The sequence below is a fragment of the Melospiza melodia genome, chromosome 26 (assembly GCF_035770615.1).
Source record: "Melospiza melodia melodia isolate bMelMel2 chromosome 26, bMelMel2.pri, whole genome shotgun sequence".
Taxonomy (NCBI): Eukaryota; Metazoa; Chordata; class Aves; order Passeriformes; family Passerellidae; genus Melospiza; species Melospiza melodia.
The window spans coordinates 6,813,382-6,838,538 of NC_086219.1; the positions used below are offsets into that span (position 1 = coordinate 6,813,382).

The 25,157-nt window shown below is 49.1% G+C and overlaps 1 protein-coding gene across 1 annotated transcript in view; it reads right to left on the reverse strand.

The window, feature by feature from the left end:
• Positions 1 to 25,157, reverse strand: part of UBR4 (ubiquitin protein ligase E3 component n-recognin 4) — a 99,310-nt gene that overhangs the window by 42,768 nt on the left and 31,385 nt on the right. Inside the window, exons 45-70 of the mRNA XM_063176898.1 lie at positions 23,949 to 24,120; positions 23,598 to 23,799; positions 22,134 to 22,297; positions 21,072 to 21,288; positions 19,616 to 19,832; positions 17,088 to 17,151; positions 16,535 to 16,669; positions 16,061 to 16,235; positions 15,693 to 15,830; positions 15,144 to 15,265; positions 14,471 to 14,582; positions 13,836 to 13,966; positions 13,527 to 13,704; positions 13,242 to 13,346; positions 12,639 to 12,794; positions 9,564 to 9,732; positions 8,609 to 8,705; positions 8,108 to 8,215; positions 7,513 to 7,629; positions 5,643 to 5,852; positions 4,815 to 4,964; positions 3,977 to 4,204; positions 3,817 to 3,895; positions 2,893 to 3,135; positions 1,221 to 1,389; positions 583 to 727 (exon numbers count right to left, since the gene is read on the reverse strand). Coding sequence (XP_063032968.1) covers positions 583 to 727; positions 1,221 to 1,389; positions 2,893 to 3,135; positions 3,817 to 3,895; positions 3,977 to 4,204; positions 4,815 to 4,964; positions 5,643 to 5,852; positions 7,513 to 7,629; positions 8,108 to 8,215; positions 8,609 to 8,705; positions 9,564 to 9,732; positions 12,639 to 12,794; positions 13,242 to 13,346; positions 13,527 to 13,704; positions 13,836 to 13,966; positions 14,471 to 14,582; positions 15,144 to 15,265; positions 15,693 to 15,830; positions 16,061 to 16,235; positions 16,535 to 16,669; positions 17,088 to 17,151; positions 19,616 to 19,832; positions 21,072 to 21,288; positions 22,134 to 22,297; positions 23,598 to 23,799; positions 23,949 to 24,120 — 4,003 coding nt within the window. The remainder of the gene's footprint in view (positions 1 to 582; positions 728 to 1,220; positions 1,390 to 2,892; positions 3,136 to 3,816; positions 3,896 to 3,976; positions 4,205 to 4,814; positions 4,965 to 5,642; positions 5,853 to 7,512; positions 7,630 to 8,107; positions 8,216 to 8,608; positions 8,706 to 9,563; positions 9,733 to 12,638; positions 12,795 to 13,241; positions 13,347 to 13,526; positions 13,705 to 13,835; positions 13,967 to 14,470; positions 14,583 to 15,143; positions 15,266 to 15,692; positions 15,831 to 16,060; positions 16,236 to 16,534; positions 16,670 to 17,087; positions 17,152 to 19,615; positions 19,833 to 21,071; positions 21,289 to 22,133; positions 22,298 to 23,597; positions 23,800 to 23,948; positions 24,121 to 25,157) is intronic.

Consider the following 25,157-nt stretch of genomic DNA (forward strand, 5'->3'; position numbering starts at 1 on the left):
GGTGCCCCAAAAGAAGCACACACCACACCCACAGGAATTTATGTGCTTAAATCATTACCCAGGACTGTAATTGATCCTAAAATTTGAGATTGACACAGTAAGTGCTGTTTGTCAGTCAATCCCTGCAAATGCCTGCCAAGATTTGTACAGCATTCCCCTTTAAACTCTTTAAACATACTCCTGCAAGCATCAATGGGTCTAAATTATTTGTTCTCAATCCCACTGATCCCCTAAAAGAGGCCACAACTTCCTTTGTTCAAAAGTCATGGTTACAAAAGATTTCTAGGAGTTGCAATATCAAAAAAATCTAAAAACTGGAGCTGCCAGATCCACAAAGCCTCCTGTGGGAAAGAGATATTTTTTCTCAATAAATAAAGAACTCACTAGCACAATTTCATCCCCAAAACAATAAAACAAAAATCCCACACTTCCAAATTCTTTAGGATTCTGCTTTTTTTAACATTAAACTTCTAATAACAAGAGAAATTTCCAGCACAAGCTCTTCTGACAGAAAATCTGTGCCAGGTGTATCATAAATGAGCACGAGGGATGCTGTACCTCCCTTCTGGAATGTCACTGTACCTTTTTCTCAGTCTGCTGTGTTTTCAGGGAGAAGTATCCCAGGAGATCCACAAACTGGGCAGCCTTCCTTCCATAGGCTGGGAGCTCTGGCCAGATGGACCACATGAGATCCAGCAGTAACTCCTGCTGGGACTTGTTGGAGTTCCTGTTGGGGGGATTACACACAATCAGGGCTCTTGTGCAGAAGGAGAACATAAGCTCCACTCCACCAAAGTGGGAAACCATCATCTTGCAGAGCTCACAGAGCTGAATCCCACCAGCACAGTTCTGTTTTCCAGCACTCCAAAACAAAAGCAGCTGTCCTGCAACAACTGAACAGAGCTCTGAAGGAGTCCAGCCCCCTAAAGCACTCCTCTCCCCACACAGCTCCCAACTTCTCATGGTGGGAGTCTGGATCTGCCTCAGAAATTCACTTTGCCCACAAACACCTGCTCCTGGCCATGACAGGAGTGAGATTTTGCAGGCAGAAATGAAGTGCTCCTTGCAGGTGACAACTGAGATGGACCATGGGTAAGTCACAACTTCACCTCCAGCCCCAGTAACTGCAAACCACGAGGGCAATTCCAGAGGAACCCAACACCTGCAGGCTCCAGCATCCTTCAGAGAGGGGCTCTGGGCCTGAGGCAGCCCAGGCTCACCTGTAGATGTGCAGGGCCAGGCAGTGGGCCTGCCACCTCACTGAGGAGGAGTTGGATTCCAGCAGGAAGCAGCGCAGGAACTGGATGAGGGTCTCCTTGTCAGCAAACTTGTTCAGCTGGTTCACCAGGGCTGTGCACAGCTGGTCCTCCTGGCTGCCTGAACCCTCACCTAGGGACACAGGGAAGGCTTTAGGGAGACCATAAATGCAGCACCTCACAGGCAGGCCACTCTGCTATTTCAGAGTCAGGATAATGGGGACAAATTATTATGTTTCAGGTAACAAGGAAGTTTAATATTCCTGTCTTTTTCAACAATATAACCCAGCACTCCTGGCTAACAGGAAAAAAACTGCAGGAAAACTTGCCAGTGAGGACGTGAGAAATGTGCTACACATCCTGATAAAAAGAAAGGACTGACCATGAGGCAATGAAAAGCCTCACAGAGAACCATCTGATGGTGAAAGCCAAAGCGGCTCCTTGAAGAAAAGCCAAGAGAGAATTTATGCCCGTGACTTTTATAGGGAAGCTTAATTACTTTCCCAGGACTGTGGATATTCATTAAGCAGCAGCCCTGGCTCCAGAAGAGCTTCCAAGGCAGCCAGAGGAAACAAGTCTGAACACAATCACTGCAGAGCACAGCTAACTGGGTGTGCATCCCCAGGACTTGTTTTAATCCTCGTGAGCCTTTCAGCCTCCTACAGCCCAGGACAGGCAAGTTAAGTGGAAGCTGCTTCATCACTAGGTTAGGTAACACCATTAGACAACTTCAAAGCCACTCAAGGCAATAAATACAGTGAGTTTGGGATGTCCTCAGCACGTGGTTTCAGCCCAACTCTCAGGACACTGCTCCACCCTAGTCCCCTCTGCACATGGGAAAACTGCTCCTCTCTCCTGACTGTGGCTGTGGGTGCCCTTGCCACGAGCCATGACCCTTTCCCAACAGCAGGATTTATCATCCAGCTCTTTCTGAACAGAGTAAGAAAGGCTGCGAGTGTTGGGGAAGATGAAACAGGAAAAACTTATAAATATGATTGCCTGGCAAAAGAGTTTGAGAATATAGAAACTATAAGCAAAATTGAAATGAAAGCAAGCTTTCAGATCCCTTAGTTACTGAACAACTGGAAAACAATGGTGTGGCCAGCTGAAGGTGATCCCCTTTTGATGGAACAACACCCTCTGCTTGCAGACAGGCCCAAGGGTCAGAGCAGACCCTACAGCTTGGCAGAAGGGCCCAAAGAGGAGTTTTTAGGGTTTAAAATGTAACACAGTGTGGTAATGTAATGATTCTTATAGGCTGTATGTAAATGCTGTAGGATTTCTATCTTGTGCTAGATTGGTTAGTGAGAATTAGAATATTCAGCACAGAAGATTTATTGTATTGTGACGGGAACCTCACTCTCTTACCCCTTTTACTCTCTTACCTTTTTTACCCTCTTACTCTCTCACCCTCTCACCCTCTCTCCCCCTCTCTTCTCAACCCTGCTCTGAGCTGTGTTTGGCAGCTCCCAGCAGGTCCCTGCACTTGGCCCTTTGCAATAAACCCCAAGTTCCTGACCTGCCTGCAGAGATCTCTGCTCTCCATCCATCCCCACCACCCCACCCCCAACACTCCAACATGTGAGGAGCAAACTTGCTCCCTAAAACCACAGGCCAGGGCCCAGCTGCCCCTCACCCTCTCGCTCCTTCTCCTTTTCCTCCTTCTTGCTCTTTTTGGTGGAGGATTTGCTCTGCGCCGCCGCCTGCCCAGAGCCTGATGCTGCAGGAGCAGAGCTGGAAGAGGTGCTGGAAGCTCCAGAGGATGAAGCCACAGACAGCACTTTGCTGCCACACAGAGCACAAGACAACAGCTGCAGGAGAACTGGGGACACTCCTTCGTCTACCAGGAAGCTGACTTGGAGCAGGAAATAGAGAACGGCTGTGGAGGAAAGGGGAAAATGTTTGAATCACACAATCATGGAATGTCCTGAGCTGGAATTGAATCCAACCCAGGTCCTGCACAGACACCCCAACAATCCCGCCCTGAGTATCCCTGGGAGCTTTGTCCAAACAGTCCTAGAGCTCTGGCAGCCTCAGGGCTGTGCCCATTCCCTGGGGAGCCTGGGCAGTGCCTGCACCCTTTGGGGAAAAACCTTTCCCTGATATCCAACCTAACCCTGCCCTGACACAGCTCCATGCCACTAAAGCCTGAATTAAAAAAGAAAAAAAAAAAAAGAAAAAAAAAAAAAGGAAAAAAAACCACCCAGCCTAAACCAAAAGCCTTTGTATACAAGAACCAAACTTCCAGGACTGTCCTGTCCCTGGACCATAGAAGCCTAACACTGGAGTACACCAGGTACAGTGGCTCATCCCAAATGACTCCCTGGCACAATGGCAGCACAAGCAAGAGAACACAGATCTCCTGTTCTTCTAAGTTATCCATGACACCACATTTTGCTCTTTAGCCAAGGACCAGATGCAATTAGGGCACTGGGATAATGAGTACTGGAAACAGTTCAGTCCTATCAAAACCCTCATCTGTGCCGAGCTTCCCCATCTGAGCCACCTCCATCCCAACCATGACACCACTGCTCCCCAAACCCTGTGAGACAGAACTCACAGTCATCCTTGATGCAGAATTTCTGCCAGTTCACCGTTCTCTGCGTGGCAATCTCTGCACAAGCCTTCAAATGCTCCATCTGCAGGCACAAAGGGATGGGATCAGAGCACTCCTGTCACACCAACACCACCCTGAGGCCTTTCCCTTCTCCTGCCCTTACCAGGGAGATCAGGGTGTCATACTGCAGGGCAGAGCCTGAGCTGGCTGTCACCACACTGGCCCTGAGGAAGATGCCCTGCTCCTCCAGGAGCTTCTTGATGCCTCTGACGTGCGAGTCCAGCGTGTGCAGGTCCCGCAGCTGCCGGTATTTGTCCTTGGAGCCGCAGATGAACAGCAGCAGCTTCCGCACCTGGCGCCGCACGAACGGCGTCTGCTGGATCATCAGGTACTGCAGGGGAAGCCAGGGCACAGTGAGATCACCACCAAAAATGAGAGTTTTCTTCCAAAAAGTAAACAGATAGGAGATGAGTTCACCCAGCTTTAATCCTCTAAGTCCCAGGCAGAACAGACACTGCACAGCAGCACTGCGCCGCTTGCTGGAAACCATCTCCAACCTCAAATAAACACCCAAGCAAGGCTAATTAAGAAATCCTAACTCATACTTGTGTAAATGTAAGATAAGTTGTTATGTAAAGTAGGAAGCAAACTGAGAAGACAAACACCAAATGTCTTCCTGATTTCTTTTTTAAGACCCAAGTACCAACAGCTGAGCATGATGTTACATTATTTTCCATCTCACAGCAGGTTTTCTCTCTAAGCTTTGTGGCAGCAACCACTGAGTTCCCAGAAATAACAGCAACCTCATTTTTCATGTATGTTTTCCTACAGATTCCCGTTCAACAAGAATGCACAAAGCCAACAGTTCACCTTCTTTTAAGGGGATTAAAAATACAAGATGGAGCTGAGATCAGCTCTGCAAAAGCTCATCTCTCCCATGCAAGAAATCATTATTGGAGTTTTCCTGTGGAAATCTGCAGGTGTATCATGTTTTTGCTTACCTCAGACAAAAAGTAGAACCAGGAGTGATCAAAGATGGGTGGGGGGATGCGAGAGTTGGTGTCTGCAATCTTCTTGATCTGGTAGGGCAGGCGCAGCACCATCTCTGTCAGGAGCTGAGTGTAGGCCTCAAAAACATCTGCAGCATGACCCTGGCAGCAAGAGAAATCAATCCCTCAGGCTCTGAGCACACCCAGCGTGGTGCCATGATGAATGACAGGGTGCTTTTGCTGATTTTATAAAAACAAGGGATTTCTGCCCCTTTGCAGCACAAAGAATGCTCCCATATGATGAATAAGAACCTGCAAAGGCCTTGAACTGGAGGGCAGCTGTGAGGATGCACTAAGCTAGTTTGGAGTAATAAAGCAGTTCAACTCAGGAGACATTCTTACATTTAATCAGGCTTTTTGCACAGCACCTGTACAAACACCAAACCATGGCATAACGGCACCACAGTGGTGGAACAAGCCTGGGAATTACTGTGGAAACTCCCATCCACCATTCCACTTCCTTGGCACACTAAGTTCAGGAATTCTGCCTGCCAAGCACAGGAGTCATGGGCTGGAGCAGCTTTTCTTCAGGATGATTAACAATTCCTCCAGGAACAGCTCCACAGAACTCCTGGTTAGGAGTGCACCAAGGGATGCAGGGAGAGATGGGAGAAGAGCTGGGCTGCCCAGAGAACTCAGAGCACTCCCAGTTGTAACTCTGTGCCACAAGATGGATTTTGGCTGCTCTTCTAAGGCCAAACTCCTCATGCAGGGCTGCTTTCCATGCAGCCCCCCCTGAATGCAGGCCCTGCCCAGCTCCCAGCACAGAGCAGGACTCACCTTCACGTACTGGCGGAGGAAAAAGGGGCTCATGTCAGGGGGAGAGGAGGTGGTGTGAGGCTTCAGCAGCTGGCTGGTGGCCACGGGCTCCTCATCGTTCTGCTGGCTCTTCCAGTACTCCAGCAGGGACTTGAGCACGTGCAGACAGTAATCAACAGCACCAGAGCTCAGCAAGGCAGCTGCTGTGGCACTGGAGATCAGGGAGGAAGCCTGGAACAGAGGGAAAGAGCTGGATCAGGAACACACCTGGGAGAGCTGGGGCAGCCCCGAGCACCTGCTGACAGTGTGGGCAAGAGAGCAGGTCTGGATGAAACTTTGCAGGCAGCTTTTAAGTTTGGGGTTTGTTTGAGGTTGGGGTTTTTTGGGTTGGGTTTTTTTTTTTTGTGTTTATGAAAAGCAACTCAAATATTTACAGAGACTCTTTTGAACAAGTGCTTAGTAAAGGAAAACAAATAAAATCTCCTCTTAAGTCTAATCTCCCCTCAACACATGTGCCAGAGGCCACTCTGCTGTGGATTAGATGACTAGGGCTTTCTTCCCTTCTTTTTTCCCCCTTCTTTTTTTTTGTTTTTAAGTTGGGATTTCTATTTGTTTATCTGGGATTTGGCCAGCTGGGTGTGAATCCTGGTAGAGAAAGAGTCCCTGTTGCAGCTGCCTCTCACAGGCTCTGCTCCACCCAGGTATTGCTCCACCTGCATTCTGCAAGACGAGGAGCTTTGATTTCTGTGGGAAGCTCAAGTGAGTAACAAAGGCTGGAGAAAAAGCTACTGTAAATAAAACTATTAAAGCAGCCCTGTAAATCCAAACAAACCCCACAGCTCATAAGCTCATTAAAATTTGATGCAGTTCAGACTAAATTTTTTAACCTCTATGCTTTTTTATTAATCTCCTTCCCACCACACATACTGCTTTTTATGCCTTATTACTGTACCTTTTAGCAACAAATATCTAAGGAATCCTCTTAGCGACTTTTACGTTGACACAGCAGCATATTGCTTTCCAATAATCACATTACAAATCCTCTTTAACCCCTTCAGCACTGGTGAGATGCAAGGGAAAAAATCTGCCAGACTGTTTTAAGTACCATCATTAATGTGCTGCCCTGAGCTCAGTCTGGAACCATGCACAAAACAAGAGCATCCAATTGTCTTTCCACGGCTGCTTCCTCCAGCCCTAGTTTCAAAACTCTTTTTCCACAAGAGTTCAGTAACACTACACGTTCCCTATAAATTTTTCCAAAGCACTCTCAAGGATGTTTCAGGTTTACACCTGTTATTTCAGTTAGCAGCTTTGTTTTTGATGAACACATCATGGAATCCCAGAATGGTTTGGGTTTGAAGAGACCTCTAAGTTCATCCTATTCCACCCTCTGCCATGGGCAGGGACACCTTCCACTGTCCCACATTGCTCCCAGCCCTGTCCAGCCTGGCCTTGGGCACTGCCAGGGATCCAGGGGCAGCCACAGCTGCTCTGGGCAATCTCCACCCTCACAGGGAAGGATTTCTTCCCAATATTGGACCTAAATTTTCCCTCTTTCAGCCTGATCCTTTCCCCCTTGTCCTGTCACTCCAGCCCCTGATGAAAAGTCTCTCTCTGGCTTTCCTGCAGTCAATTTTACACCATAGAAGGTGTTGTGGTGTCTCCACACAACCTTCTCCTCTTCAGGCAGAACATTCCCAATGTCTCAGGCTGTCTCCATAGGGGAGGTGCTCCAGTCCCCTCCATGGCCTCCTCTGCCCTTGCTCCAACAATTCCAGGAGTTCTCATGTTGAGAACACCAGAACTGTGTGCAGTGCTCCAGGGGGGTCTTGTGAGAGCTGACTAAAGGGGGAGAAAATCATCCCCTGACAAAGCATATTGGAAAATGTACCTCACAAATGGAAGTCTTGGATCCTGACTTGGTCCTGGACATGAAGACACTGAGCAGCCTCATCACCACCAGGTGCACCTCGTTCACAGGGGAGCGCTCGTTCTTCTTGGACACATCCTGCAAGCAAAGACACATCCTGCTGCTCAATCCCAGAGCTGAGCAGCGTCCCAAGCCTCTCAAGTTCAGTGCTCTGATCCTCAGGAAGCATTTCTAATTTAAGCTCTAGCAGTAAGACTGAAAAAGCAGCACAAATGCCTCAACAGGAGGGTAGGCAGTGGCCTGGCTGCCAGAGAACAGTCCCACACAAATAAAAGCTACATATGTCAATCATGCATTTACTGATCATGGCTCTTCTCAGAGTTTAATTCCAGCAAAACACATTTTCATGCTCGCTTGTGGATGTCAGACCCAGCAAACAGTGGGAGTTCCACTCATGTCATTTTCCACCTTATGTGAAAGGAGGCAAGAGGAATGAACTGCCTGACCACATCCACACAGCAATGTTTCTGTGACTCCCAAGCATTTAATTCCTCCAAGAAAAGAAAACCTGTCTAGAGGGAGCAAATTGAGAGTATGAGCCCACACTGCACTTTACCTTTTTGTCCATGCCCAGCTCTGCAATCAGCTGGGACAGAAGGTTATCCAAAGCTCCCTTGTCTTTCTCATCCTCCCCATCTAGGTCTGTTGTGAGCATCAGAATAACCTGAGAAAAGCAGTCAGAGAATTATTAGAGGGCAGGTTCCACAATATCAAGATAACTATTTATCTTTCATGAAACAGCACTGATTTTATCTTGATTTATTTGTGTTCTTTCCCAAATCCAGCCTGTGCCTCACATCCTAATATGAACATTCAGCATAAACCCACAAGACCTTCCCAAATACAGTGGAGCTCAAGGATTGGAGCCCTCAGGCTCCTCAGTCAGCTGTAAAGTCACACTGAGAAAGGGCACAAGTCCAAAAACCTGTGGGTAAGGAATGCTGTGCAACAGATGGACTCACACTGTGACTGGGCAGGAAGGAGAAAAGCACATGCAAATAGAAATCAGTGACTGAACTGTTTGATTTGGGCTTAACTGTGAGCCCTCCTCACTCACCTGCATGTAAGGGATGGCCCGGACCCCCCCCACGTTCCTCAGCTGGGGCAGGTTCTGCAGCAGCCTCTCCAGCAGCATCAGCCTGACCATGTGCAGCCTGGGGATTCAGTGAGCAGCATCAGACACAGCCCAGGACACCCCACACCCAGCAGGGTCCCCAGGAGAGCACTGCAATCTGCCCCACAAACCCTAAGCCATCAAATCCTCCCAGGGGGAACAGGACTTGCTCAGACTTCACAGGGGAGAGAAGCCAAAGATGCAGAGCACCTCTGACAGTGGAGCCACACTGCCCAGGCCTGGCCACCTGGGATTGCAACTGCATGGGAACATCCTGCAAATCAGCTCCACACTGCTTGGAGAGGGGACTGAGCACCTGCTCCCACACAATGAAAAGTGTCCATGTTCCCAAAGGACACTGGCACATGCTTTTGTCCTAACAGTGAATTTGTCCTAACAGTGAATTTGTCCTAACAGTGAATTTGTCCTAACAGTGAGGCTCCCAAGATTTCACTGATTCTGTGTTAACTAGACTCATGGAGCATTTTTTCATCACTTCCTAGAGGCAGCAGTTTTGTGGGACACACACCGGGTGTGTTTATCACACCACATGATGATTGCACAGAGGGTGCACTGCCCAGGCTCCCCAGGGAACAGGCACAGCCCTGAGGCTTGCCAGACCTCCAGGAGCATTTGGACAACATTGGGGTGCAGAGGGTGGGATTGTTGGGATGTCTGTGCAGGGCCAGGGGCTGGACTGGACGACATTTGTGGGTCCCTTCCACCTCAGGACACTCCATGATTTTGCAATGGCAGTTTGCTCTAGGCTGTGTTTCTGACTTTCCACTCTGGTTACCCAGCAGTCACAAATCCCACTCCTGGCACTGCAGCCCCCTCCTCTGCAACCATCCCCAGAGCACAGAGCTGCTCTCCCTCAAGAGGAAACAAAGTCTCTTGCCTGTTGCTGGTGTGGACGTCCCCCTCTGCCTCCCCTTCCCCCTCGGAGCCCTCTCCCTCCTGCTGGCCCGTGGTGGTGCTGATGGCTCCCGTGCTGGAGCTGACGCTGCCCGGCCCCGCCGCGTGGCCCTCGGCCGCCGTGTCCCCGTAGGCGCTGCTCCGGCCGGACACTGGGGAGACAGGGGAACAGGGAAACCTCAGTGATTCAACAGGGAAACACACACAGCCTCAACAACCCACCAGGGAAACACACACAGCCTCAGGGATTCAACAGGGAAACACACACAGCCTCAGGGATTCAATAGGGAAACACACACAGCCTCAGTGATTCAACAGGGAAACAACCTCAGCAACCCAACAGGGAAACACACACAGCCTCAGTAATTCAACAGGGAAACACACACAGCCTCAGCAACCTAACAGGGAAACACACACAGCCTCAGTGATTCAACAGGGAAACACACACAGCCTCAGCAACCCAACAGGGAAACACACACAGCCTCAGTGATTCAACAGGGAAACACACACAGCCTCAGCAACTCAACAGGGAAAAAACCACAGCAGCTCAACAGGGAAACACACACAGCCTCAGTGATTCAACAGGGAAACACACACAGCCTCAGGGATTCAACAGGGAAACACACACAGCCTCAGCAACCCAACAGGGAAACACACACAGCCTCAGTGGTTCAACAGGGAAACACACACAGCCTCAGGGATTCAACAGGGAAACACACACAGCCTCAGTGGTTCAACAGGGAAACACACACAGCCTCAGTAATTCAACAGGGAAACACAACCTGAGCAACCCAACAATGCCTCCTTCATATCCACCAGCACAGCTGAGCTGCACTTTGGAATGAATTGTGGTTCAAAGGAGATGCTGGCTTTGGTTCTCTTCTGAAAGCCACAGAGAGGCTGAAGGTGCTTTTGTAGAAATCTTTTCTTTGACATCCTCATCTTTGTGGCCCAAACTGAACTGGTCCCACAGCAGCAATTCAAACTCAGTCAGACAATGCTTGGATGGGCAGTGTGGACAGTCAGACAACTTTTTTAAATAAGAGTCTGTGATTATTTTACCTGGGTATCAGTCCCAAACCAAAAAGAGTGCAATTAATCCTATTTCATTCAAACTTTACCAGCAGCATAGTGAATTGTCTCAGTTTGCTCTAGGCATTCTGAGAGGCAAGGGCTCTGGGGAGACCTTGCTGTGGCCTCCCATACCTTACAGAGTACTGGGTACTCATGGTACTTATGAAAAGCAGGGAGAGGGACTTGTTATATGGGGAGAGACTGACAGGACCAGGGCAGTGGCTTTAAACTGAAGAAGGGCAGGATTAGATGGGATATTAGGAAGAAATTCTTTACTCAGAGGGTGATGAAGCCCTGGCACAGGTTGTCCAGAGAAGCTGTGGCTGCCCCTGGACCCCTGGAAGTGTCCAAGGCCAGGCTGGACAGGGCTTGGAGCAAGCTGGGGTCATGGAAGGTGTCCCTGCCTTGGGGTCAGTACAGGATGATCTTTAAGGTCCCTTCCCACCCATACCACTCTGGGATTCAATGATTCTGTTATTACAGCCCAGCAAAATCTGCTGCAGATTCCACACTTCCAGAGAACCACAAAAGGCAGACAACATCCTATCTGTGGGCACTGGGGCAGAACCCACGAAATGACAGATGGCAGCAGCTACTGGGAACTGAGACTCCCTGTGTGCCAGGGATCACCCACATGCTGCCATGGTGGGCAAGGCTGTGGCAGCAGGGAGGGAGCAGGGGCTGCAGCAGAGAGGGGAGCAAAGGGTGCAGCAGGGAGGGAGCAGGGGCTGCAGCAGGGCAGGAACAGAGGGTGCAGTGGGGGAGTCGCAGACATCTTTTCATGAAAAATCCTTTCCTTAGCATTTTTCTTCCTGAGAAGCTGGAAGGCCTCAGGAACAAAATGTAAACAATGGTTATCTGCTGCTGTGGAATGCAACAAGTGCATCTGTGATTGGTCTCATAGAGTTGTTTCTAATTAATGGTGAATCACAGTCAGCTGGCTCGGACTCTCTGTCCCAGCCACAAGCTTTTGTTATCATTCCTTTCTATTCTTAGCTTAGCCAGCCTTCTGACGAAACCCTTTCTTCTATTCTTTTAGTATAGTGTTAATATAATATATATCATAAAATAATAAATCAGCCTTCTGAAACATGGAGTGAGATCCTCATCTCTTCCCTCATCCTCAAACCCCTGTGACACCGTCACACAGAGGTGCAGCAGCAGGGGATGCAGCAGGTACAGGAGGGGTTGCAGAAGGGGTGCAGCAGAGAGGGAGTAGGAGGTGCAGCAGGGATGCAGCAGGGGCTGCAGCAGGAAGAGTGCAGCAGGAAGGGTGCAGCAGGGAAGGAGCAAGGGTGCAGCAAGGGGTGCAGCATGGCTACAGCAGGGGGTGCAGCAGGGAGGAAGTAGGGGTGCAGGATGGGATGCAGCAGGGGGTGCAGCAGGGAAGGAGCAGGGAATGCAGCAGGGGCTGCAGCAGGGAATGCAGCAGGAAGGGTGCAGCAGGGAGGGAGCAAGGAATGCAGCAGGGGGTGCAGCAGGGGTGCAGCAGGAAGGGTGCAGCAGGGAGGGAGCAGGGAATGCAGCAGGAAATGCAGCAGGGGGTGCAGCAGGGGGTGCAGCAGGGGGTGCAGCAGGGGGTGCAGCAGGGAATGCAGCAGGGGCTGCAGCAGGGGCTGCAGCAGGGAGGGAGCAGGGAACACAGCAGGAAGGGTGCAGCAGGGAATGCAGCAGGGAGGGAGCAGGGGATGCAGCAGGGGCTGCAGCAGGGGGTGCAGCAGGGGGTGCAGCAGGGGGTGCAGCAGGGGCTGCATCAGGGGCTGCAGCAGGGGGTGCAGCAGGGGCTGCAGCAGGGGGTGCAGCAGGGGCTGCAGCAGGGGCTGCAGCAGGGGCTGCAGCAGGGGCTGCAGCAGGGGCTGCAGCAGGGGCTGCAGCAGGGGGTGCAGCAGGGGGTGCAGCAGGGGCTGCAGCAGGGGGTGCAGCAGGGGCTGCAGCAGGGGATGCAGCAGGGGATGCAGCAGGGGCTGCAGCAGGGCTCACTCACCGCTGTGCTCCCCGGCCACCGAGTCCACGGCGCTGCCGCCGCTCTCGGAGCCCACGCTGCCGCCGTGCTCCGCGGGCGATGTCCGCAGCGTGGAGCCGTCCGTGGCCGCCGTGCTGCCCTCGTCGTCAGAGGCTGGAGCTAAGAGAATAAAGAGAGCTGTTACAAGTAAAAACACTGCCTGGGAACAACTGCAAACGACGCTCTCGCTACCAGGGAAAGGCTACAGGGGTTGAGGATGGCTACAAAGGGAAAGGGAGCTTGGGGTGACCAGCAGGATGGTTAAAGCAGTGCAGGGGAGATATCCCGAGAGGAAAGCTTCTCTATCAAACACACAGGCATGCACAGTTACTTAAAGAACCATGTCTGGTTGTTTAGAAATGCAAGGGAAATACAGCACATGCTTTGTTTTGTCTGCTTAAGTTTAAAGAGCAGAAATAACTTCCTCAGAAGTCTACAGTGAGAGTCAATCAAAGCAGGAAAAAGCTGTAAGTACACTCTCAAATATACAAGAAGCCAATAGTAATAACTGGCTCTTCCAAACCAATTTTAAGGCATTACTTAGGTGAGAATGTGAAAAGAAGCTGCCTTGCAGTGAACAGTTACCTGATGCTGTTGTGTCCGAGAGAGTTCCGGCGTCCAGAGAGGAGGAGCTGGGAGCTTGGCCCGACAGCCCCAAGCTCTGCAGCCCAAGGGCACTGCTGCTGCTCCCTGCAAGCAGAGAACAACTTAGGGGCATGTTTCTCTGAGAGACTAAGTTAAGTCTGGCATTTTCTGTATATTTCATAGTTCTGCTATCTTTGGTTCACTGGTGATGACACCAACAGCTTTGCCTCATTTCTTTCCCAGTTTCCATCCCCTCTTTGCCTCCCAACAGTGCCCACATCTGACCTTGCTGATCTTGTTGCAGGCTCAGGGCAATAGCCAACTCCACCATTGTCTCATCATCTGCATCTGGAGGGATATCCAGCATCGGAGGGAATCCCTCTGCTCCAGCCAGGAGAGCCTCCAGAGGAGAAGGATTCCCATTATTCACGTTCTCAGAAGTCTCCAGAACCATGGATTCAGACTATGGAGAAGAAACACAGTGAGAGCTTTCCCCAGACCATCACCACTAAGGGAGCACTACAAGCAGGTTCATCAGAACTAAATTAAATCCTGGCACACTTCAAAGGCTCCAAGGAGAAGCTCTGGACTCACCACCATCTCAAAGTCCCCGTGATCCACCTCGCTCTGCTCCTGGCTCTCCTGTCGGATGTGCTCTCCATTTGCTATCCCAGAGCTCTGCAGCTTGTCTTCTGCATCGTCATCATCATCATCATCCTTATCTCCTGAGTGGCAAAGCACAAGTTCATAAATGCACAGCTCCTCATCCCATCCCAAACCAGGCTGCTAATGCTGGGAAAAAACCCAAACTACCCTCAGTTACTGAGAGACTCCTGACACTACAATCTGCTTCAATACTGAAAAACCTCTCTTGGATAGAGCTCTGGTAATTTTGACCTGCACACATCTTTGACTGATTTATTAGAACCTGAAAACATGCATAGAAATACTAACTCTAGATTACTACTCTGTAGATAAAATGATCAGATTTTCCTATCATTGAAAGGGGAATATCTCAGAGAGATTTCCTTTTGGGATTCACAAATACCAACAAAAAGGTGAGAGTTTATTAAACAAAAGGAGTTTAGGGGGCAAGGGAGAACAAAAGAAAGGAATAAGGCTGATTTTAGTCTTTTTTAGTCTCAGTTTCTAACAAGACCACTTTATTTTCCTGTCCCTTCTGAGCAGTCAAAAGGCCCTGCTGGTTTAAGCAGGGTGCCCTGGCGTACCCATGGGGGTGTTGCTGCGGGGGGACGAGGGCAGGGTCACGTGGCGCCGCTTGTTCCGGGGTCTCAGCACCCTGATCAAGGCTTGCTTGCAGGAAAAGCTCACTGCTGGGTCCTGCAGGGTGAACAGTTCAGCATTACACTCCTTCAGCTCCAAGTCCTTTTACACAGCATTTGGAAAAATGGCTAAAAATCCACTTGTGACTCTTGTCAGTCATGGTTCATGTAGGACACAAGCCACCTCCCACTAAGCAACGCTTGTAATTCCACATGCAGCACATGGCAAACATTACTAGAACACAAGGAGAGGGAGAATTCTCCTCCATTCACTTCTGGCTGGGTGGTTTTGGCTGTATTTTGTGTCTGTACCGTGTATTTGCATTATGCCCACATTTATTTTTTTCCCCACTATAGAATCATAGAAACATTTAGGTTGAAAAAGCCCTCTGAGATCAAGCCCAGCCATAAACCCGACACTGCCAATCCCCCTAACCCATGTCCCCAAGTGCCACATCTACACTTTTAAATCCCTCCAGGGGTGGGGACTCAAGCACTGCTCTGGGCAGCCTGTGGCAGGCTGGAACACCCCTTCCACAAAGAAATGTTTCCAGATGCCCAACCTAAACCTCCCCAGGTGCAACTGGAGGCTGAGGCAGAGAAGAACAAGGTGACATACTGGGCAAAGTAACATCTGCATGTAGATCTTGGAAGCAGTGTGGATACAGTCCAGCTCACACGTGCAGTATCCATGGATAATATCCACCAAAGCATTGACTGTGGCTTCAACATGAGTGAGACCTAGCAGGAATAAAAGCAGGACTGAAATCAGCTCTCTCTGTATTTCAGCACAGAGTGAGGCACTGCAGGAAGCATCTTTTGCTTGCAGACTTCAAGGCACAATGTTAACAGCACAAATACATTGATTTTCAATCCAGACTGAGCCAGTCTTGTCTGTCTGATGGAATATTGTGAACTCCATACACCAGCACCACTGAATATCCTCTAACACCACCCACAAAGACAAATGTGGGTAAATCAATCATCAGTCCCTTCTTCCTGGCACAATACACGTGGCCCTGAACAAAAGCTTTGAAGCAGAATCTGCACATCACAGAGCCCTCAGAGCAGCACTAGCATTGAAAAGTCACGTTCTCTGCTTACAAACTTAAAACAGGCCCCTTCAGAAGCCACAGGCTTGCCAACAGCAAAGGAAGAGCTCTCCCACCTGGCAGGCAGGCAGGGGCCAGGAAGGCATTCTTGGGTTTTGATGCATGGAGCTTCCAGAAGTGGTTCACCAGCTGGGTAATGAAGGTGCAGCCCTCTCCTTCCACGTGTTTCTGGGCCTCCTGCCCTTCTTCACTCTCTGCACAGATTAAAAAACATCTCTCAGAAATGTGCAGGGGAAAACCTTAATGAGGGTAACACCAAGTTTATTTGAAATGGCTTTTTCCAGAGGCTTTGATGTTCTCACCAGCAGGATATCACACACCTACCAAATCTGTCACATACAGTCTCTGCCACTCTGAACCCAACACCCCAGCACAGCTTCAATTACCACAACAGAAACTTAGAGAAAATTACAGACTTATCTACCTGTTTCCAGCTGTGGCAGCTTTGATTCTGTGTAGTGCACCAGATTGTTGGGTCTCATGATAGCAATGGAGCGAGCAGTGATGACCAGCCTCTGGAACACCTCAGGGTCGAGGTCCTTCCCTTCTTTGGTTGAGGAGGTCAAATACTGAATGGCTTTGCTTAGCAGTGCTTGATCCTGTACAGTGAGAGATAACACAGGCAAAGAAAAACAACTGATTGCAGCACTGAAAGCAGCTGAAGCACAACCAGGGGACAGATCCTGGGGAAATCCAGCACTCCTCATCTAAGGAAGGGCAACCAATGCAAAAAGGTGACAGAATCACACAACCCTGGTGCAGGGCAGGCAGCAGGAGATAAAGGGAGATGAGACAGGAGGATTGTGCTGCATGAAGGAAGGGCTCTTCAGGGCTCTGCTGCACCTCAGCCATGACCTGGCAGGTTCCAGGAGCCCCAAATCCATGCCCTGGGCAGTACCTTGTGGTTGTGGTAGGCTGAACGGCTGGTGTGCAGGCTGGCCAGCAGGCTCTTGGTCTGCTGCTGCACGCTGGAAGGGGCTGGCATGGACAGCAGCACTGTAGCCAGTTCCTGAGCTGCAATCTTACTCTTCTCCTAAGAACACACAAACCCCATTATTCAGTATGTTTACCATCACCCAGTGTACCTACAGCTCCCTTCCCTCAATACCCTTTTGATGGCCTCTCTCCATTTACTATTGACATTTAGGGAACACTTCACATGTCTCCACAAGAAAAGTCCCTTTGAGATTTATGGGCTCCCACCCTGCTGTTTCTGTAAACGAGGTCACTCCCGCAGCACAAAAAGCCCACCAGCGCTAAATGCAAATGCCAATTGTCATTCTAAACTAGTTTCAAACGCTTTTGGCTAAGGCAACTTTCAGATCAGTGCTCTGAGCAAAAGGGATGCGGCTCTGCTCCTATCAGGCCCCCGGGGCTGCAGGAGGTAGTGCTGAGCTGGCCCCTCCTCCCCCGGCTCCAAAGCTCAGGAATGTATTCAGAAAGTTACTTGCCTTCTCGTTGACTGGTCCCACAGCAAAGCAGCTTTCCAGCGCTTCTAAAGAACTCACAACTAGCCTGGAGGGAGAGAGGAAAGCAGGCTTGAGTACAGCAACCCTTCTCTCTCCTTAGCACTTTGCTTTATGCAGGCTACAGTCATGAGTAGCTCAGAGACAGCTAACGAATGCCAAGTACAAAATCAAAGCATGATAAAACCTGCCACAGGCACCATGCATATCATTTCATTGTGTTACAGACCAGAGTTAAACCTGGCTCACGCTCACAGACAAACTTAGGACTGCTTTAATAATCCACAGCTGAAAGACAGGGGCTTTTCTCTCCCAAAGAGGATAAAACATTTCCTTACGCAGCCTGCAGCAGGGATAACTTGGATTGTCTTGACAGTCCCAATTCACCATGGCCCCCAGACGTACAGATGACTGCAGATCAAGGCTGGCTATGACACATGGGAAAAAGCGGAACCGACTTTGCTCAGGGAGTAACGTTCTACTCGCTTGCTATTTTCACACAGGTTGCTCTTTCCAATTTGGAGTTTCAGCACAAAATATTCCAGAGGAAAATTAACTCAGAGCACTGGGTGTGACCCCCCAAGTGAGGGATGCTGAGGTTTCAAGCAGGCTGGGAAAACACTTGTCCCCAGGGAAAACCTGATTTACAAGTGGCAGCAAAGTCCCTGTAGCAGCACTCCATGCCCCCAGGTGGAACTACCTGAAATGCCATCTGACACACCAGAAGGAGCAGGAAGATACAGGAAAAAGCAGGGAAGAGAGAGCATTAAGGGGAAAAATAGCAGTGTAGGATTGGAAGGCAGAAGAAACAATTGTCTGGTCTGGTGGTGATAAATAACATCCCCCTCCCCACAGGCACCCTCACAAAGCTTGGAGGGAACAGAAGTGGGATAAGAAGGCACAAGGAAGGAACAAAGCAGAGAGGAGTCTGTCAAATAAGCAACAGTTATGCTGTGTAGAGCAAAAATCTGCAAACCACCTCATCTTTACATTTGCTAAACCATCTGCCATGCAATGACCAGAATGTAAAGAAGCAAATGTCACTTGGAAAACAAAAAAAACCCTGGTCACCAAAAGCCACACCATGTGTTCTGTCTCTGACACACACTCACTCGTGCAGAGAAAAGGATGCCATACTAACCGGTCCAGGGTGGTTAGGGACTCAGTGTCAGAACTTTGGGGGAGCAAAGAAAAAGGAAAAAAAAAAAAAAATGTGTAAAGCTCACAGAAAAACTCCCTAGAACACATTCTAAGCAAAAGGCAAATTAAATTGGGAAATCAGGAAGCCGGGGGAGCGTCAGTCTAAGCAGGGTCTCTACCTGGGCAGCACACACTGGTCTGGAGCAAAACAAAGACAGAGATGAGCCAGGTCACCTCACACAGAGAAGCCAAGCACCACTTAAAGCACCACCCAGGCTTAAATTGGAGTGCAGACACCACATTTGCATAGAAAAGTGCCTCCTGCCTGCCATCAGCTGTTCCTACTCCAGAGGCCCTTCAGAAGGTAACATCAAATAGGAAGAATATTTTTTTTTTCATATCTGAATTTTTAGAATATAATCCCACTGCTCTGAAAAACCAGAGAGCATGTCTGTGCTGAGAGGGACATCTTGTGGGGATGTCACAGCAGAGGAGGGAAGGAGAGGGAAATAAACACAGAAAAAAATCCCATGAACTATTAGACAAAATATTAAAGGATGGCTGAACAGGTCCTTCAACTGGGCCTAAGTGGCACTTCAAGCCCTGAGCCTCTACCAGAGAATTTCAGTCAGACAAACTTAACCAGCACTTCCTCACAGCTGAGCAGTGATTGCTTCCCCTGAGATGCTCATTTTTCAGCAGTACCAGTTCCTCTTTGAGCTGTTTCCCTCCTGTCCTTGCTGCTTTTACAACCCTCATGATACAGACTGTATGGGTTCAAAGGAAACACAGCATGGACATCAGAAAGAACACAAGTTCTGTTTATTCACTAAATTTATGTCCAGGTCACCCTTGGGGTTTGGCTCTCAGCAGGGATATGGGGAAAACCCAAAACCTTCCCCAGCACAACAGCTCAGCCTGAGGCACGTGGGCTACAAGGCAAGTTGTGGGAGCCACAAGCCTAAAGCAGGGTCACACACAAAGCCCTCCTCAAAACTGAGCTCAGCTTCCGAGAAGCCTGACCTCTGTGAGCGCCAGAGACCAAAAAAGGTCCAGCTTGAAATGAGAGAATGTCCCAGGGCAGCAGGAATTGCTTTGAGCTCCTTGAGACTGCTGAAACATGAACTAGGCAGCACAAGCAAGCACACAGATCTACCCAGCTACTGCACCAGATCAACCAAGAACCACCACAAACCCTCCTACCAAGATAATCAACCCCTGTTTTCAGCTGTTGCTGTGGAAGGCAGTGAGAACAACTCACTAATTCCCTCCAGTTCTCCAAGTCAGGAAAAGCACACAAGTGCACCCAAGTGCCCACCACAACAACAACAACCCATTTCCAAGGAGAAATAAGGGAAAGACTGTGGAAATACCTCTCCAGGACAGTCCCACTGGCAGCAGCAGGGGCAGCTGACTCGGTGTCCCCAGTGCCGTTGCCCTGGTTGAGGTTTGGGGGACACACGTTGCTCACGGAAGCAGACGGGAAATCCTCGGGGGGCTCGTCAGGCCAGCCAAACTGCTCCTTGGTTTTGCCATAAATTTTGATGGAATCCATCATGGTGACTCCAGCAGGATCCACAGAAGCTCCAACTGTAGTGATGAGAGACATTTCTTAAAAACTGAGAGAACTGTTGCTTTGGGATACAAACCAGCCTCATTTCACAGGACCAGGACAGCAATTTACCATCATTAATACACAGCCACTGACAGTTGTCACAGACATCTTTCATGAAAAATCCTTTCCTTAGGATTTTTCCTCCTGAGAAGCTGGAAGGCCTCAGGAACAAAATGTAAACAATGGTTATCTGCTGCTGTGGAATGCAACAGGTGCATCTGGGATTGGTCTTATGTGGTTGTTTCTAATTAATGGCCAATCACAGTCAGCTGGCTCGGACTCTTTGTCCAAGACACAAGCCTGTTATTCCTTCCTTTTCTATTCTTAGTCAGCCTTCTGATGAAATCCTTTCTTCTATTCTTTTAGTATAGTTTTAATATAATATATATCATTAAATATATATTTTAATAATATTAGTTTTTAAATAACAATATATTAATATACTATTATATATGCTATATTAATAATTTAATAATTTTAATCAAGCCTTCTGAGACATGGAGTCAGATCTTCATCTCTTCCCTCATCCTAAGACCCCTGTGAACACCATCACACACAGTGCCATCTCCTTTGCAAGGTCACTTTCCTTCTCTCACCTCAGCACAAAATCATTGAGTTGAACTACTGAACATTCACTCAAAGCAGCACAAAACTGGGCCATAAATAAAGTCACCAAATATTACTGCGCCTGAGTGGGTCGCAGCTGGTGATAGAGAGACGGTGAATCTTTTATCTTGATCAGAAGGCTTGATTTATTAAGATATTATATATAATACATTATGACTATACTAATAGAATATAGAGAGAGGTTTGCAGAGCAGCTAGGCTAGCTAAGAATAGATAGAAAGAATCTATAACAAAGTTGTGGCCAAGGACTCAGTCCCCTAGCTTGCACTGGTGATTGGCCCTTAATTATAAACATAGGAAATGAGCCAATCAAGGTGTCCCTGTTGCATTCCACAGCAGCTGATAATAATTGTTTACCTTGTCTTCTGAAGCCTCTGGCCTCCAGAAGACGCAGAAATCCAAAAGAAAGGATTTCTGTGGAGAAATGTCTGCGACAACCAAATGCTCAGGGCTCCCCCCCCTCAGACAGTTTTCACAGTCAGGACAAACGAATGGATTGTGGCAGCTCCCAGCTGTGAGGCGAAGCAGCTCCATCCCACCCAAAGCAGCCCACAGCTGCTCAGACCAAGCAGGGCACCCAGCCTTACTGAAGATGGTGAGCTTCTTGTCAGCCTGCAGGGCCTCCTCGCGGGTGAAGGGGAAGTCGAACCAGCGGGCGCGGGTCATGTTGAGCTGCATGGTGCGCCCGAAGATCTCCAGGTAGGAGGGCGCGCGCTCGATGGCCTGCGTGCCGATCTGGATGCGCATGCCCGTCATCACCATCGTGCTGTTGTTGTTGGTCACCTCGATGGTGAAACCCCCGGGCTGCAGAGAACAAAGCACAGCTCAAAAACTGCCTCTGAAGCCAAGGACGCTGTACAGAGGCGACCCCACTGTTTACTGAATTACAGAATCACCAGGTTGGAGGAGACCTTAAAGATCACCAAGTCCAACCCATGCCTTAAACACCTTAACTAAACCATGGCACTGAGTGCCACATCCAGTCTTTTTTTGAACACATCCAGAGATGGTGACTCCACCACCTCACCAGGCAGACCATTCCAATATTTTATCACTCTTTCTGTGAAAAACTTCTTCCTAATATCCAACCTATATTTCCCCAATGCAGCTTGAGACAGTGTGCTCTGGTTCTGTCAGTTCCTGGAGAAAGAGACCAACCCACCTGCCTACAACCACATTTCAGGGAGTTATAGAGTGATAAGGTCACCTCTGAGTCTCCTTTTCTTCAGGCTAAACACCCCCAGCTCCCTCAGTCGTTCCTACCAGGGTTTGTGTTCCCAGCCCTTCACCAGCCTTGTCGCTCTTCTCTGGATGCACTCAAATGTCTCAACGTCCTTCCCAAACTGAGGGGCCAGAGCTGGACACAGCACTCAAGGTGTGCCCTCACCAGTGCTGAGTACAGGGGCAGAATGAGCTCCCTGCTCCTGCTGGCCACACCATTCCTGATGCAGGCCAGGAGCCATTGGCCTTCTTGGCCACCAGGGCACACTGCTGGCCCATGTTCAGTCTGTTGTCACCCAGCACCCCCAGGTACTGCACATGTGTGGGGTCATTTGAACAAAGCAGACTCCTTAAGGCAAGGCATGGTGACAACATGAACAGTAACGTCACCCAGAAGCCCAACAGAGTGCCCAGACTGCCCCACTCACCTTTGTGTTGGCCACGTACATGCCCGTGGAGTTGAGGCGGTGCTTGATCTGCTGGGCATTGTACACCTGCAGCAGGTCATTGCCCCCAAACTCCACGTCTGTCAGCTGCTGGTTGTGCTCAAAGAAGTCAATGGGGAAGTTCACTTGGCTGGATGTGCGAGTTGCTAAAAGGGGAAAGAGATCTTTGTGACAAAAGATGTTCTGAACAGGCAAAGTTGTGGTAAAAAACCTGCAGAAACAACTCACCTCCTTTGGAAAGTATTTCTGTGTGCATCTGTTGGATTTTTTACTACTCAAACTTATGAAGAAGAAGGTGAAAAAGAAGGACTACTGTCTGTCTTAAAACTTCTCTCTTGTTTATAGATGTTACAATATTTTAAAATTTTAAACTCTAAGTTTTCTACTATGTGATATCATACACTTTTATTTAAACTGTGCACTAATAATCTTAGTTTTGTCATTTAATTTTGGAAGCCTTCTCTACAGCTTCAGGTGAAATGTAGTGTTCTCTTGAGGGTCAGTGCCTATCAGTACAGAAAGCCTAAAATTCTCAGTAACCAGGGTTCCAACATCCATCTATGGAAACATTTTATCCACTTAGCCAGTATCTATGTAATAGTCAGAATGAGTGTTGTAAGTATTTAGATGATGTAGATCAATCTTTACATCTCCATTAGTGCCCTGGATTGCAAGATAAGTGTGTATTCTATTTGCCATCTGTTAGAGGTGGAACAGCTCTGTTCATGGGGCAGTTTTCTTTCTCTCTCCCACAACCAATTCTCCCTCCAGGAAATATCTTCTGTTCATGGCCACTGAGTGTCCCTGCATGGCTGATCCAATTCCATCATCCCATGGGGAGATGCTCCACTCAGGGGAGGAGCCAAGCATTCCTACCTGGATCCAATCTGAGCTTTGGGACAGCACAGCAGCCTTTGCCCACTGCATTTCCAGAGGAAGACCAGGCCCATCTACATCACCACTGAATCTTCAGAAGAAAACTCAACCCTTCTCCAGGATCCCTGCTCCAGCAGAACCACATCTGTCACTCCAGGAGGGCTGAGCCACCATGGAATGGGACTGTGCCACCACCCTGACACACAGGGGGTCAGGTCCTGTTCTGACTCTGTCAGTGTTGTTTTGTATTACTGCATTGTTTATTTAATTATTTTTTATTTTCTTCCCTAGTAAAGAACTGCTATTCCTGCTCCCATATCTTTGCCTGACAGCCCTTTAATTTCAAAATTACAACAATTCAGAGTGGGAGGGGTTCACATTTTCCATTTCAGGAGGCTCCTGCCTACCTCAGCACACACCTGTCTTTTCAAACCAAGACAGATTTTGGTGCCTTGATCCTGTTCTATTACCCGGAGATAACTGCCACACCTCTAACAGATGGCAGACAGAGCACACACTTATCCTGCAGTCCAGGACAGTGAGTGACAAAGTGATGTGAGGAGCCCTTACTGATGGCGGCCGCCTTGCGCTTGCGCACGGGTTTCATGATGCTGATGACGCTGCTGGGCTGCAGGGAGGGCTGCAGCCAGTAGGACGTGTTCTCCACGTTGGCCATGTAGATCCTCAGGCTGCCATCCTCACACAGCAGGATCATGGTGGTCCTCTGCTGCTCGTTGCAGGCCGTGTGACGGATGGCCACCATGTCCTGGATCTGCAAGGCAAGGCAAGGCAAGGGCTTGGCAACTCTCGCTTGGAGGAACAAACTTTTTGTATTAGAAAAGCTGCCAAGACTGGAGATCTGGTTGACAAGAACAAGAAACCAAATTTTAAGAGTCAAAAATACAGGGAACCCTGACTAACCTTTGCTTTGGCTGGCAAGGTCTTAATCTCCTGGATGAGGAAGGTGTCTGGCTTCACCATCACCACCAGTGGGACACCCGTGGTCTGCTGGACACAGCACACCAGGCCAGGGTGGTTCATCACCTCAGACCACTGACACAGGGCTGGAGAAGTCTTACTGCCACCATTGGAACTGTGAGAGACAAAGGGCACAATGACATTCATTTCAGGAGCAGCACAAGGAAAACCACAGAAATTTCATTGTGCTCAAATCAGTTAAAGCTTTGTCCTGAGCAGGGTTCAAGCACTGCATCAATGAACAGTGTCTGGTTCACAGGTGAGCAACCTGAAACAGTCACCACAGTGGGCAGAAACCACAAGCATCCCAGTCCTCAGCCCTGATCCCTACCCTGCAAACTCAAGGAAAAACTGGCTTAGTGTTGCATTTGATGCCTCAAATCAAGGAGGCAATTTATAAATGGCTTTCAGCAATGTTTTTATCTGAATGGATGAACAGTTTCATGTTTCAACACACCCAGCAGCAATAAGCAAAGATCAGTGCAGGAGAGTAAGTGTCTGCTCACTGGAAAAAGTGGAAACAGAGCTGCAAAAAGACTAAGCCAAACTCAACTGGAGTTCAGGAGCTCTTGGAACCTGACCTCCTTCAGAGCCCCCTCGTGACAGTGGCTTTGTGCCAGGCCAGTGAAGAGTCTGTGGCCTGAGTGCCCAGCACTGTGCATCAGAACACACAACAGAACTGTCTTTTTCTTGCCACATCCATAGAGTAAGAGATTGGTTTCCCTCAAGGGAGTCTGAAAATCAGCCTTAACATGCACAATGCACAAGGTCCACTGCAGCAGTGGTGCTGAAAGGAAACAAAGGCTCCCTCCTCGGCCGCCCGGGTGAGGGCGGATAATCCCATCGGTTCCAGTGGCTGCACCTCGGGCAGCTCACTCTGGGCAGCTCCACTGCTCTGCAGACACCTTTCTGCTCTGCAATCCTGCTGGGAGGACAAAATGCATGCATGGCCCACTGCTGAAACAGACAGCTTTGGTTTCTAATTATCCTGCAACTGGGATATCACAGAATTCCTGACCCACAAGGATCATCCAAGTCCATTAGGACACAAGAACCATGAAAAGTAGCAAGAAATCATCAGCCAGCAGGGAATTGTCACCACACAGTTTGGCCATTCAGAGCTGGGATGTTTAATAATAAGCAATATTTATT